General features: G+C 41.2%; 1 protein-coding gene across 1 annotated transcript in view; it reads right to left on the bottom strand.

The window, feature by feature from the left end:
* Positions 1 to 15,775, bottom strand: part of gucy1a1 (guanylate cyclase 1 soluble subunit alpha 1) — a 61,626-nt gene that overhangs the window by 25,856 nt on the left and 19,995 nt on the right. Inside the window, exon 5 of the mRNA XM_039750290.1 lies at positions 8,843 to 9,328. Coding sequence (XP_039606224.1) covers positions 8,843 to 9,328 — 486 coding nt within the window. The remainder of the gene's footprint in view (positions 1 to 8,842; positions 9,329 to 15,775) is intronic.

The raw sequence follows: 15,775 nt of genomic DNA, 5'->3' as shown, positions 1-15,775 counted from the left end.
GCATTGGCAGTCACCACCATCACCAATGTTTTCTTTTTTATTTTTTACAACTTATAGGAAATGCTGGACTTTGAACACAATATTGTGTGGCAAATGCATTGTGACTGCTGCTGCAGAGGGACGAGACTGCTCTTCAGAAACCCCCTCTTAAACAGTTTTTCAATGGGAAACAAACACACTCTTACAGCTCCTCTTTGTGGGATCAGCTGCAGGCTTGCTGGATTTGGCTTCGAACATTTAAAAAACTGAGCAGCGGCCATTCTGAGGTCTCACTCTCTTGTCTCTCTTCCCCCAGACTCCCTCTGCTCTGGCTGCTTCTTCTGAGCTGCTGTACCCCCTTGATGAAGAAGCCTTTGTGTTCTTTTGAGCAGGAGTTGGGGCCGAGGCTTGAGGTTTGACAGCTGTTCCCTGTGAGACCGGATCACCTCTATAAGACAGTTGTGTTTGTATCTGCCTGAACAGCAATAAAAGTTTCTATTCCTTGGAGAACCTGATACCACACAGCATATATACCGCGATTATAAAAGGAATAACTTTGACTTGAAAAGTATTGAATGTATCCTTTATTATACACATGCGAGTAGGAGGGAGCTGTATGGACCAAGTGAAGGTAATTCCACTTCAGGCCAGGGGGTGGCAGGGTGCACTAAACCCTCTTCTGTTGTCTCTACACACCAAAAACGGAAAAACCTGCCAGATTCACCCGTAAAGACATCCCGTCCGGTTCCGGCGCCCAGGAGAACGTCACTTCCAGTTCCAGTGCCCAGAAGAACATCACTTCCAGTTCCGCAATGTCACTTCTGGTCATGGCCTTTAAAGCCGCCGTGTTTTGAAGAGTAATTCAGTTCAGTTCAGGACTCGATTTAGTGCACCTGAGTTCTCATTCTAAACCCTTTTGCAGCCAGGGACAATATATAGGTGGCTGCCCCAAACGTTTTTGTGTGTGTTGAGGCTGTTCATTTCGCACCTTCAAACAAAAACCCTAAGTTAAAACACAGATACAAATTACGCAAAGCTTGAAAAAACATGACTCACAATCCCAAAACAATGAAACACTATTCAACATACACATATTGAATAACACAGCATTAGACACTAATGGCAAACCGACAGCTCCCACAGTTATTGGTCCTCCCACTTGTCGAATGAGATTCAGCATAATAGCACGGTAGCTCAGATCAAGGAGGAGCGTAAAACACGGATAATATAATGTCTTAACAGATCTCACAGAAACAATAAAAGGCACCAGGACTGGATGGTGTTCACAGTTTCTGGTATTAGAGGATCACCACTCTGCACTTGATACTTACAGACAATTTGACAGACATTCTACACAACCCACAAGAACCCCCTCAGTTTTCAACAGAAGGCATCACATACTTGAAACCCAAGTCCAAAGATACCACAGATCCCAAAAACTGCAGACCTACCACCTGCTTGCCGATGCTCTACAAAGGACTTACTGCATGTACAGTATAACAAACAATATAGACACACACATGGTTATAATGAACTGCACTTTGTTGATTCTGTGATGCCCCAGCAGGCATACAAAAGATACAGAAACCAACACACGGGATTCATTGACTACAAAAAATCAATTGAGAACATCCCACACACATTCTTATTTATCAAATCGATTCCAGTATGTACAGAAATGTACTGACAGCACCCCATCATTATACACAGGGCTCAGTACTCGGACCTTTAGTATTTTCATTTTACATGCTTCCACTGGGATCTCTCATTAGGAAACATAATGTTAATTTTCACTCGTATGCAGATGACACCCAGTTATACCTTTCATTTAGATCAAATGAAGTTTCTCCGATGTTGTCTTTAATTAGTTGTGTTAGTGAATTAAAGGAGTGGATGGATGAGAACTACTTGTCTTTAAACACAGATAAAATAGAGATGTTAATTGTTGGAGGGAATGACGCTGATCACAACAATATTTTGTCATCATTTAACTCAGTTGGAATCCCCATTAATTTCACTGAATCAGCCCGCAATCTCGGAGTTCTCTTTGATTCTAGCATGTTATTAAAAGCGCATATTACAAAGTTGTTCAAATCATGTTTCTTCCATCCTAAAAATGTTAAGAAATTAAGGCGCTTTCTAAATAAACAGGATTCAGAAATTCATTCATGCATTTATATCTAGTAGGATTGACTTCTGCAATGCGGTGTTCGCTGGATGTTCAAACTGTTCTTTATACAGCCTCCAGTTAATCCAAAATGCGGCTGCAAGAATTATTACAAGACAAGTTAAGTTAAGTTTAGGGCAGATTTCAAAATCCTCCGTTTAACATATAAAGCGTTAAACGGCCAAGGTCTGGCTTACTTGTCTGAACTTATCATGACTTACAAACCAGAGCGCACATTAAGATCTCAAGATGCCGATCTGCTTCTAATTCCAAGGATTAATAAAATAACAGTGGGAGGTCAAGCTTTTAGTTACAGGGCCCCTAAACTGTGGAATGGTCTGCCTGCTACTATAAGAGATGCCCCTTTGGTCTCAACTTTTAAATCCCGGCTGAAGACTCACTACTTCAGTTCAGCATATCCTGACTAGAGCTGCTGATTAACTGTACAGACTGCATCTCTGTTGTTAGTCATTAGCACTAAAACATAAGTAACATGATAATTATAATTGGATACTAACCCTCACATATTCTGTTTCTCTTCTCGGTACTCAAATGTGGCACTTGGTGCCCACGGCCCACGTGCCAAGTTGTTTTGCCTGCCTAAGGTAAAGTCATCCCTGATGGAGGATCACAGGAATCATGGGAAAGAGGGGTCCTTTCTTCGGATTGGCTGGCCCAGCACTGTTTCAGCCATACAATGGCCAAATAAGGGAGGCAGCTTGATGGATGAGATCTCCAGGACTCTAAACATATCCAAATCATATTATGGGATATCATCTACTGTTAAATTGTGCTACGTACTTCTAAAACTTTTATTTTATACTGCATTGAGGATTTGTTCTTTTCTGTGTATTGTATTGTATTGACCCCCTTTTTGACACCCACTGCACGCCCAACCTACCTGGAAAGTGGTCTCTCTTTGAACTGCCTTTCCCAAGATTTCTTCCATTTTTTCCCTACAATGTTTTTTTTTTTTGGGAGATTTTCCTTGTATTGTTAAAGCCCATTGCAGCACTACTTGTGTGATTTTGGGCTATACAAAAATAAATTGTATTGTATTGTATTGTATGGCTAGTCCAAATATTACACTAATACAATATACACCTAGTATTCATATACTGCCTATAAACAGTAATGGAGCACTGGAGAACAACACTACATGGATGTATGGACAGCACATCAATACACATTGACTCAGTACAGATACAATGAGGTGTCTTCCAGGGAGACTCTTTAAGTCTATTCTGGTCCTATCTCGCTCTTAACCCATTATCAGACTGAGTAAATAGCACACAACATGGATACAAAAGCCAATAATACCAATACACCCTATTACAACTATTCTACATGGGCGACATGAAGACATATGCAAGAACAAACAAACAAATCACACAGTTACTGGAAATAATCAAAATGTATTTACAAGACATACAGACTGAGTTTGAACTGGACAAATGTAGAACACTTCATGTAGAAAAGCTAATCCTTATAGAAGGTGGGTATCCCCTTGAAAATGTCAAGGTTGTGGTAGATGGTGAACTATACAAATGCACTGGATTCCAACAGGACAAACATATACAATGCAAACAAAATTAAATATAATCTTGCACAAAATATATACATCACATTTTTCACAAATACTAAAAACACACCTACAAACGTTATACCAATATTCACAAACTCCTTCAGAGTGATACAAACAGAACTAGAACAGCTTCAAAGGAAAACTACTGACAAAACACACACAACACCACCCTAAAGCTGCCACAGAGCAACTCCAGGTCAGGTCAGGTTGGGGAGCGTGCACTGGTACAGCGCATTGCTGTACCCACCACATGACACAACAGTTTGGGATCCCAGTTGTGAACCCCTCAGGCAGACAGTGGTCCAGTGTCACCCTCCAGAAATGACCGTCTGTCTGCTGCAGCCACGAGTTACATGGGCGTCTCCTTGACCTGGTCCAGCCACTCGGGTCCTCAGCAATGAGCATCTAACTAACTAGATCACCCTCTGGGAAGGGCGCCACATAGACATAGTGCTTTAACTGACACTCCCTCACAATGCAGGTAATGTGTCTCATTTGGGACTCAACCACAACCACTAGTTTGACACAAAGTCAAACCAATGGTACCCAAGGACTCTCCAAAGAGACACAGTACAGAACGAGTCCAGTCTCTGTCTCAGGTCACTGGATAGCTTCCACGAAGAATTGGACCTTCATCCTTTCGCAGAGATATTGGGAGCGCCACACACGCCTTTCCATTGACCTCATGACCCCCTCATGCTCTCCCAATCCATCTACTGACTTCATAGGAAGAGTCACCAGAGACATGAATGTTGCTGCCTAGGTAAGTTAACCTCTCGACGAGGTTGACACTCTCTCTGCAGACAGACACACTGCTGATGGCTGTGCCTAAGAGGTCATTAAAGGCATTGGTTTTTGTCCAGGACACTCGCAAGCTCAGACACTCAGATTCCTCACTCAATCTCTCGAGAGCCCTGATCAGAACCTCCATTGACTCTGCAAAGATCACAGCACCATCACCAAAGTCAAGATCAGTGCTTGGGATTAATAAAGTATCTATCTATCTATCTATCTATCTATCTATCTATCTATCTATCTATCTATCTATCTATCTATCTATCTATCTTTCTTTACCAACAGATGTCCCACAGCCGCTGGACCCCACAACCCTGCCCAACACCCAGTCCATGCAAGCACTAAACAAAGTAGGAGGAAGAACACACCCCTGATAGACCCCAGAATCAACTGGGAAAAATGCAAAGGTTCTGTCTCCACCCTGCACCACACTCACAGTACCAGTGTACAGGCCGATCATGACATCCAGGAACTTCATGGGAATCCTGAGTTGAACGCTTTACCAAAATTGACAAAGTCTGCAAAGAAACACTACCGATACTTGTGTTTGCGTTTGATTAGAACCCACAGTGCCAGGATGCAGTCGATGGTAGACCTCTTAGGTGTAAAACCAAACTGCTCTGGTCACTGGTGAGCAAGTGATCACAGATCCTATTGAGGATGACCCTAGCAAGGACCTTACCAGGCATAGAGAGCAGTTTTATCCACTTGTAGTTGCCATAATTCAGGCAAACACCCTTCCCTTTCCAGATAGAGATGACAAGTCCCATTTTCCAGTCATTTGGGTTGCAACTCCATAGGAAGATATCTCCTTAATATCTTTTGGTTTCTCCTAGACAACAGTGAGATCAGAAAGAATATAAAATGGAGACATTATCTTTTATCTCCTGCTTTTCAGATTTTTCTCCTGAAAAATTTAATCCCCCATTATTGTCACAAGTGTCTCCTCTCAGGGTTCAGCGAAGATCTCAGCAAACTCACACAATGAACTCAGGTTTTCAAAGTGAGGTCTTGACATTTTTTTTTTGCAGTATGAAAGCATTTACATTGTGTGCTTAGTAATATATGGTGAACTGGATGGACAGATGATTTTGGTGATAAGACACTGTACTACGATTACAGATCTGTAGTCCTTGCTTCAGAGTAATACTATTACATGCTCTAATTTACAGTATTTTTCTGTGCTTCAATTCGATCAAAGTCATTCTGGAAGAAAATACCAATACCAATACCCACAAACGCCTTCAGAGCTATACAAACAGAACTAGAACAGCTCCAAAGGAAAACTACTGACAAAACATACACAACACCACTCCAAAGTAGTTAAGACTTTGGACTTCAATCCCTGAGGTTGTGGATTTAAATCCCACTACTGACACCACTGTGCCAGAACAAGAAAGTCACTTCATCTATCTACCAGTGCTCCAATTGAGAAAGACAAAAGAAATGGAACCAATCGTATCTCAGACGTTGTGTCACTTCAGTCCAATAATAAGTGAAACATATGAAGTCTTGAAAGAGATTAAAACACGACTAGAAAGAGACTATAACATGCTTTACAAACCAAATTCTCAATTTTGACTCCTGTATCTCATGTTTTGTCTAAAGTTGATTTTTCCAAAGGAATTTTAGGAGAAACATCTGTGACAAAGTTAATTCTTCATTGAAACATAAATGAAAATCTCATGAGCTATCAAAGATCAGCTTCTCAGCAGTAAGATTTTCTGGTGGGCCCAGGATCGGAGGTGGACACCCCTACACAGTGGAATTAACAAGTTCAAAAAATTAATAAAACTTTTGTCATTATGAGATTTGACAAAATACTGTATAATATGCATTTCAAACCGAATTCTCAATTTAGACTCCTTCTCCCTCAGGCGAGTCTCATGTCTCCTTTATGTCTAAAACAATTTCTCCTAATGAATTTAAGGAGAAACATCTGTGACAAAGTTGAAATAAAACATAAATGAGAATTTCTTTTAAGCTTCGTGATCCATCAGAGATCAACCTTGTAGCAGTCAGATTCTCCGATGGTGACTCCCTCTTTCACATGCTGAAGAAGGACAGGGTCTCATAGATATAACTAGTTTACACAACATGCAGATTCATAATTTACGAAAATTCTTCCACACAAAACAGCATATATCAGTCAGTCATTTAATAAGCACTGGGGTTTGCTGGAGCCTATTTCAGCCAGCATAAGGTGCAAGGTGGCATCACAGCCGGGATGCCTCTTCACTGAGAGGACTGGGGGAGCAAGCATGGCCAGAATAGTTCCTTCCCCGAGATGCTAGATGGCAGCTCCCATGGGTTGCAGTGGTGCCTCGGGCTCCTACATGGCTTCATGCGAGATGGAGTTGGATAGAGTCCTTTTGGGATCCAGGAGATGCTACAGCTGCTGCTGAGCCTTGGAGAGCAGCTCTTCCGCCAGACCAGGAAGTGCTGCCAGAATTAGGTCAACGAGCACCTGGATCACTTCCAGGTGCCTTATAAAAGGGGCCAGCTGACACTACTTGGAGAGCCGGAGTTGGGAGGAGGGAGACAGACAAAAGAAAGAGAAAGTATGGTGATTGTGTTTAGTGCTTGGATTGTGTTGTGGGCTCATGGGGACGGGGAAGATGTTCCACACGAATAAAGAAAAATAAAAAACAGCTTGCGATTTCATAAGTGTGCCTCCTGTGTCTGTCTGTGTCGGGTTAAGCGCTGGTATAGCGCCATCTATTGTTACAGCAGGAAACAAACCTTGGACAGGATGCTACACAAAGCACAAAGTACACACCACAGGCAACAGAGGACATAACAACCACACAACAAGAAAACATTGCATGGCAGACATCCTCGTGAACTTGATTGGCCTTTTTGAAGATACGATTCCTGGGAGGCCTTTTTAATGGAATGTTGTCGATGGATGGGCATCAGAATCGGATTGGTTAGTGACACTTTTCCCTGTCAGAAGGTTGTCATAATGACCAAAAACTGAAATCTCTCATTCACAGAACTATTCAGACCCTTAACCCTATGTACGTGGGCCTCTCTAAATGATGTCCAATCAATTCAATTTGCCGCAAGTGGACTCCCAACAAGTTTTCACCACGTCTCAAGGATAACTAAAGCAATCAGGATGAGACTGAGCACAACATGGAGTGTTGCAGCAAAGGGTCTGAAGACTTATAGAAAAGAGAAATTCCACTTTACGTTTTTTAATAAATTTGCAAACCTTTCTTAAAACATGTTGTCAATTTGTCATAATGGGTTAAGGCAGCGTTTCTCAACCTTTACGTATTTGCAACCCGAGTTTTCATAACAGTTTTAATCGTTTTTTTGAAAGGAGCCCACTAATACCAATTTGTTCTTTTTAAATTAATGATATATCATAGATGCATATTTTATCATACCTACTTAACTTTTATCGACATTTATCTGACTCTATATTTATTTTTCTAGTATCAGAATGTAGTTTAAGTTAATTTGTTTTGGCTTCAATAGATGTATTTTTCATATGTTCGATTGTTATTTTCTTTTTTTCACATCTTCGCACCCCCCTTTTTGTTACTTTGTGCCCCCCTAGGGGGGTCCGCCCCACAGTTTGAGAACCACTGGGTTAAGGAGTGTAGATCGATGAGCACGAATAACAAATGTATCCATTTCAAATTAAATTTACAACACAATAAAGCATGAAGAAAGTGACGGGGTCTGAACACTTTCTGAATCCACTCCAGGAATTAAGGAAAGAGCAAACCCTGAACGGGACACCAGGACGTTCAGGCAGACCCTAAAGCTCACAGTCACAAAGAGTCATTTAGAGAAATAGCGTAAGTTAAGCAGCATGTCTTTGAGGTGTAGAGACCACTGACTGCTATGAAGTGCCAAACAATAACTTGAGGAGCTGGTGGGGCTGGAAGGTTTACTTAGACCCTCTTTGGTAAGATCTTCTTAGTGACTAATTATGTAGCAAACTATTTAACTAATCTTGTAATATCACAGGAGATAAAAACACTGTCACCAACACCCTTCACAGTGATGTGCCTGAATCCCTTCACTGATACATACAAATAGATGCACCCCACTCCTGGGTGGTCCCATGGATGTGTAAAAAGAGTTGGACTCACACATGCAGTGACCTATCTGGAAACTGAGCACAGGTTTCTACAGCTGGAAGTGTCTAACACCTGTGTCACCATGCTTTTTAAACTATTTAAAACAAATCTGTCAACCTGCTTGTGTGGCCTTCTCTCTTGGACTCTTTTCAAATATTCTCAACAGCAGGTTGTTTGGCCGGCATGCAGAACCCAACACATGATTTATTTCCACTGTACCTTATACACGTCCAGCTCTCCGCAATAGAAGTCAAAGCGCGTGTATAGCTCACTCAGCATGGTGACCACCTGCATCGGGGTGCACTTGGCACAGATGGCGGTAAACCCAACTATGTCGGAGAACAGCATCGTGACATTATCGAACTTCTTGGCCTGGACGTGCTGCCCTTGCCAGAGTTGCTGGGCCACTTCCCCTGGGAATATCGCAAATAAGAGATCCACCGTCTTTTTCTTTTCTTCCTCCAGAGCTTGGTGGGCCTGCTCCAGATCGGCCTTTGCCTTGCTTAGTCTTTTCTTCAAGCCATCTTGAGCCTTGGCTTGTTCTCCCACCAATACCACATCTCTAAGTGCATTATGGATCGGGATGTCAGAGAGGTAGAGCCCGCGACCCATCAGCTGCTCTAATTTGTCCACCCAGGGTGAGCCCAGGAAGAGGATGGTGTTGGATTCTGGGACATAAATCATCTGACCTTTAAGATCCATCAGCTTTAATTAAAGAGAAAAGAGAGAACAACATTAAACTTAACAAGCACCACCAATTGCTACAATCATGAAATAATTGTAACTATAATGAAGTATTGTCATAGGAAATGCAGTTAATGTCAGCAACTAAATTAAACACAGCTTTTAAGGTTTACTTTCTGATAGGGAAACAATGTTGGTGATTAGGGCTTTTTTTAGGATCCTTTTGGATTGGGAGAAATGAATATAATGAGGTTTTTAGAAATACACTTGATCCATTAGGCTTGAATGTCAAGACAGAGGTAAAGAATTTAGGGGTAATTATTGACAGCATTTTTTCACTTAAGAAATAAAGCAAAAGTTAGACCCCTTATAACTTTGCAAGATACTGAGATTACTAGATTACTGTAACACACTCCTCTCAGGACCACCCAAAAAAGACATCAATCAGTTACAACGAGTGCAGAATGAAGCTTCCAGAATATTAAAAAGGAAAAAAAATCTGAGCACATCACGCCAGTTCTGATGTCACTACACTGGTTATCTGTGTCATTTAGAATTGACTTTAAAATACTGTTTATGGTTTACAAAGCCTTAAATAATCTGCTCCATCCTATATTTCAGAATGCCTCTCACCTTACACTCCAAATCGTAACCTTAGATCTTCAAATGAGGGTCTGCTTATAATTCCAGACTTAAAAGAAGTTGTGAGGTGGCCTTCTGCTGTTATGCACCTAAAATCTGGAATAGCTGACCGGTACAAATTCAACAGGCTAATATGGTGGAGTACTTTAATAAACTGCTAAAAAGTAATTATTTTAACAATGGCCTTCTCATAGCATCATTATAGTTTAACCCTGATATTCTGTATATGCATTTAATTATCATTTTTATCATGGCTCCACAATCTGTACTAACCCCTACTTTCTCTGCTGTTCTTTTTTCCCGGTTTTCTGTAGTGGTGATCTGCACCCCCAACACCTGATCAGGGCACCGTGATGTCCCTCCATTGATGGATTGAAGGCCAGAGGTTCACATGACCGTCATCATGTAATTCTTCCATGTGGAGCCTGAAAACCGTGAGGACTGATCGAGATCACTTATGTTAGGTAGAGTGTCTAAAGGGGGCTGGGTGGTCTAGTGGCCTTGGAACCCCTGCAGATTTTTTTTTTTCTCTAAACATCTGTTTTTTTTTTTTTTGTTTCTTCTGTCCTGCTTGGCCATCGGAGCTTAGTTTATTCTTTGTTAATTAGTATTGCCTAGTTTTATTTTTATATTTTTTCTTTTTTTTCTTTCTTCATCCTGTAAAGCACTTTAAGCTACATCATTTGTATGAAAACGTGCTATAAAAATAACTATTGTATTTATTGTGCAAAATTAACCCTTAACAAGTTTCGGACAAATTTTGGACTCCATTGGACTAATTCCCTTCATAATTTTAAACTCTTCAGTCATGTCTGCTCTTCACCTTCTTTTGCTTAAACTGTAAAGGCTCAGCTCTTTTAATCTTTCCTCATAACTCATCCCCTGTAGCCCTGAATCAGCCTTGTTGCTCTTCTCTGGACCTTTTCTTGTGCTGCTATGTCCATTTTGTGGCCTGCAGACCAAAACTGCACACAGTACTCAAGATGAAGCCACACCAGTGTGTTATAAAGCTTGAGCAGAACCTCCTGTGACTTGTACTCCACACACCATGCTATATAACCTAACATTCTGTTTGCCTTCTTAATGGCTTCTGAACACTGTCTAGAAGTTGATAGCTTACAGTCCACAATGACTCCTAAATCCTTCTCATAATGTGAACTTTCGATTTTCCGACCTCCCATTTTGTATTCACATTTTTACTTCCTAAGTGTAATTCTTTACATTTACTGACGTTAAATTTCATCTGCCACAAGGCTGCCCAAGTCCCGTCTGCTATCCAAGTCCTTCTGTAATGATATAGCGGATTCCAAATTACCTGCTAATCCACCTATCTTGGTATCATCTGCAACCTTAACCAGCTTGTTACTTATATTCCTATCTAAATCATTTATATATATTAAAAACAGCAGCACCCCCAGCACTGACCCCCGCTGGCCACCACTCTTGTCGATTCTGAGTTGGTTTCTCACACCATCACCCTCTGTTTCTGTGTCTGAGCCAATTCTGCACCCATCTACACACATCACCCTGAACTCCCACTTCTTTTAGTTTGATGCCCAACCTCTCATGTGGCCCCTTATCAAATGAGTTCTGAAAGTCCAGATAAATAATATCATATGCACCACTCTTGTCATAACCTTTTGTTGCTTCCTCATTTACAGGCTGCACATTTAGATATTCCACACAATGAACTGAATGCTTAAATGTTTGGGAGGCTTGTCTAACAATCAGGGGTCACCCTTTAAAGTCCACAGATCTCAAACATGTATGTAAAGAATTCTGGAGAGCTTGAATTGCAGGACACCTGTAAAGCAAGCAGACATGCATGTAAATGTAAGCTATTTTGGAGAGTGGGATGAGGTCCCCTCTGAAGGTCTATAGATGCCAATGTATATTACAATGGAGTAGCTCGTAAGTTACCTGTGATTTTTAAACCAAGCTTGTGTTCAATCAGAGGATGCCATCTCGCCTCTACTCTCTCCCTGCCATTTTGTTCCTAGTGAAGCAAAACCAATGATTACAGCCACAGTACCTAACCCCCTCACTGGAGCTTTATAGCCAGCTTGCTAACCATTGAGCTTCACCAAACATTTTCCTTCCATTATACACTTTACCGCAATCCCCAAACCCGATCAAGTCTCTTTTTTCACGCCCAGGACACCGTCTCTTCTTCACTTATCCTTTCTCCCTATTGGTTAGTGGTGTTGTCAATCACCTCTGCTGTGGTCTTCATTTGCATAAAGTCTATTCTCTGCGTGTCTTTTTGACACCCGCTGAACGTCCAATCTACCTGGGAAGGGGTCTCTCTTTGAACTGCCTTTCCCAAGGTATCTTCCATTTTTTCCCTACTAGGTTGTTTGGGAGTTTTTCCTTGTCTTCAAGGCTGGGGGGCTGTGAAGAGGCAGGGCCTGTTAAAGCCCATTGCGGCACTTCTGGTGTGATTTTGGGCTACACAAAAATAAATTGTATTATATTGTATTGTATGTGCACTGGCATAATATTAATACAAATAAAAAAATGATCAACAAAAAAAATGAAACACAGGTCAGCTAATATTTCTGTTCTCTTCTCCAAAATTCAATCAAACCACTCAAAGCATTTTGGAGTTTTTCTAATGTGTGTGGTGGTGGTGGTTTGGTCATTTTACCTCTAAATATTGATATATCAAAATGTCCTTTCTTAGCTGATGCCTAGTGCCTTAAATCACTGGTTCCCAAACGCAGTGGCCTGGGGCTGCCGATTTTTGTTCCAACCAGATTCACAATCAGTCAAAATAATTAATAAAAACTGATCTCATTCATGCCCTGTGGTGTGCTGGCGCCTTGCCTGGGGTTTGTTTTCTGCCTTGCGCCCTGTATTGGCTGGGATTAGCTCCAGCAGACCCCCATGACCCTGTACAGGGTGGTCCAGATCTAATTATGCAATTATGAAAAGGCGAACACATCGCACCCGCTGTTCGACTGACAACCATCTCCCCGCCATTTTGGAATGGAGGGCAGGAGCTGCCATCTATCTGCAACAAAAATAATTTTTCGTGAATTCTCTATGTAATAAACTTAATAAGTTATAGTGTGATGAAAATTGCATAATTAGATCTGGACCACCCAATAGTTATGATATAGAGGGTTGGATAATGGATGATCTCATTTTTTTTTTGCTCTCTTTCCTTATTCTGCATTCAGCACAGCAGTTTGACTTTTACCTTATAAGACATTTAGAAATATTTTTAATTGTTCAAAAGCTTTAAACGCTGAACTCTTTTTTGTTATTTTCCAATTATTTTCTCTTATTCTGTGTAGTTTGCTCCATTCGTTGTATCCTCTTCTTCTTCTTTTGGATGCTCCGAAGACTGACAATTAAAAACAAGCAAAGAGGGCACCCGGTTAAACAACACTAAGTGATGAAAACTGCTCCAGCATCAGACCGACTAATTAGTCAATAATTAAAAGGCAGAATGGAAATCAGGATGAACATAAAAACTTTATCCACATTGTGGACCCCAGGGGGCACTCCAGCTCCCCAAACCCCACGCGCAGACACGTTCCAGCACTACACAGGCTTTTATTTAGATGTGGGAAACTCCTCCCAAACGTTTCCCACCTAAACAGCACAGTTCACAGCACAAATAAAGTAACATACAGCACTTCTTTTCTTTGGTTTCTCTTCTTTCTTTCTACTTCCAGTCCTCCTCCGGCAAGCTTTGACCCTCTTCCTCCTGACTCTGGCTCTTTGAATGAAGTGAGGCGGTCCCTTTTACTGTATGCTGCGCTCAGGAGCACACCAGGTGGCCCATCAGCATAAACTGGAAGTGGGCTCCTCAGTGTCTCTTGTTGGCACCCATGGAACCCAACAGAGCTGTGTTTAACTCCAACTCCCATAAAGCCCTGTGGGAATCGGAAACACTGCTGCAACCCAGGGGGGCTGCCATCTAGTGCTCCGGGGGAGGTAGTGCCCTGTGCATGTCCTCTCCCCTGGTCCTTCCACTATGGAGGCATTTCAGCTGGGAAAGGGCCCTGGTCGCCCTCCAAAACTTATTTTTATTAAAATGTATTAACACATTAGCTTTTCTAATTTCTTCATTGACACCAAAACTTGGAAATTTGGAAATAACAGTTCATTTAATTAGGGTAAGAGTTCAATCAAGAATAAAACTTGGTTGGAACAAAAACCTGCACCCTCAGGGGGTCTAAAGGACCGAGTTTGGGAACCACTGCCTTAGACGTTGCATCCTACCAAATATCAGAACAGCTTTTTAACTAAATGGGAAATAGTGCTTGTATTGATGAGAGAGTGAGTGTGTGAGTGAGTCAGTCACCCTTGAATTATTTAAAAATAGATAACTTTCATGTAAAAAAAGGATATAAAGCAATGGCTCTCAAAGTGTTTTAGATTGAGGACCACTTTGTCAAAGTCAACAATATGGAGGACCACCAATGGCCAACAGCCACTCATTACCTTAAATTCCCTCTTTACAATTATCACTTTCTTTTTTCCACATGTACTTGTGTGATAAATACTGTCAGGACCCGAGGTGAAAGGAAAAAGAGTTGGCACACAAACTCACCATCATACAAACTAAATTATGAGTATGTTTGCCCGAACACAGCTGCTTATCACAAAGCACCTCCTTAATTTACAGTAAGTTATGGCTTTATAAGATATTCTAAGAAAGACAACAAAATAAATAATGGGTGATATTATTATATTGTTGATATTATTACGATGGACGTTCAAAAAATTTCGTCATTGGAAAAAGTGAAGGCGGGAGGAGTAGTAATCAGGCATTAAAAAGTTGGTACGACGCTGGGAAAATTGCATGGCAAACGTAGTTGACTATGTAGAAACGGATTTGTTTTTGAAATTGTTAATAAATAGAGTAAAAAAAGTGCAAAAATTTTTCCAGCGTCCCTCGTATATTATTGTTGCGTGTGATGTCAGACCGCTGTGACGGTTCATTCTTCAGAATGACAATGAATCAAGGCATGCAGCCAAGGCAAGGATGGAGTGGCTTCAGGACAAGTCTGTGACTCTCCTTGAATGGCCCTGATGAACCCCAGACTTAAAGCTCATAGATCATCTCTGCAGAGACCTGAAGATGGCAGTTAACAGAAGCGGCCAAACCAGTCAAACGGAGCGTCAGAGGATCTGCCGGGAAGAATGGGATTAAAAAGCCGAAATCCAGGTGTGCAAAGCTTGTACAGAATTGCAAAAAAAAAAAAACAGATCAAAGCTAAAGGGGCAGATTCTGAATACTTAAATGAATGAGAGATTTTTAATATATTTAAAGTGGTGTGAAAAACTATTTGCCCCCTTCCTGATTTCTTATTCTTTTGCATGTTTGTCACACAAAATGGTTCTGATCATCAAACACATTTAACCATTAGTCAAATATAACACAAGTAAACACAAAATGCAGTTTTTAAATGATGGCTTTTATTATTTAGGGAGAAAAAAAATCCAAACCTACACGGCCCTGTGTGAAAAAGGAATTGCCCCCTTGTTAAAAAATAACCTGTGGTGTATCACACCTGAGTTCAACTTCCGTAGCCACCACCAGGCCTGATTACTGCCACACCTGTTTCAATCAAGAAATCACTTAAATAGGAGCTGCCTGACACAGAGAAGTAGACCAACAGCACCTCAAAAGCTAGACATCGTGCCAAGATCCAAAGAAATTCAGGAACAAATGAGAACAGAAGTAATTCAGATCTATCAGTCTGGTAAAGGTTATAAAGCCATTTCTAAAGCTTTGGGACTCCAGCGAACCACAGTGAGAGCCATTATCCACAAATGGCAAAAACATGGAACAGTGGTGAACCTTCTCAG

Source organism: Polypterus senegalus, chromosome 4 (assembly GCF_016835505.1).
Source record: "Polypterus senegalus isolate Bchr_013 chromosome 4, ASM1683550v1, whole genome shotgun sequence".
NCBI lineage: Eukaryota > Metazoa > Chordata > Cladistia > Polypteriformes > Polypteridae > Polypterus > Polypterus senegalus.
The sequence above is the reverse complement of the archived record's forward strand: the minus strand, read 5'-3'. Positions and strand labels throughout refer to the sequence as shown.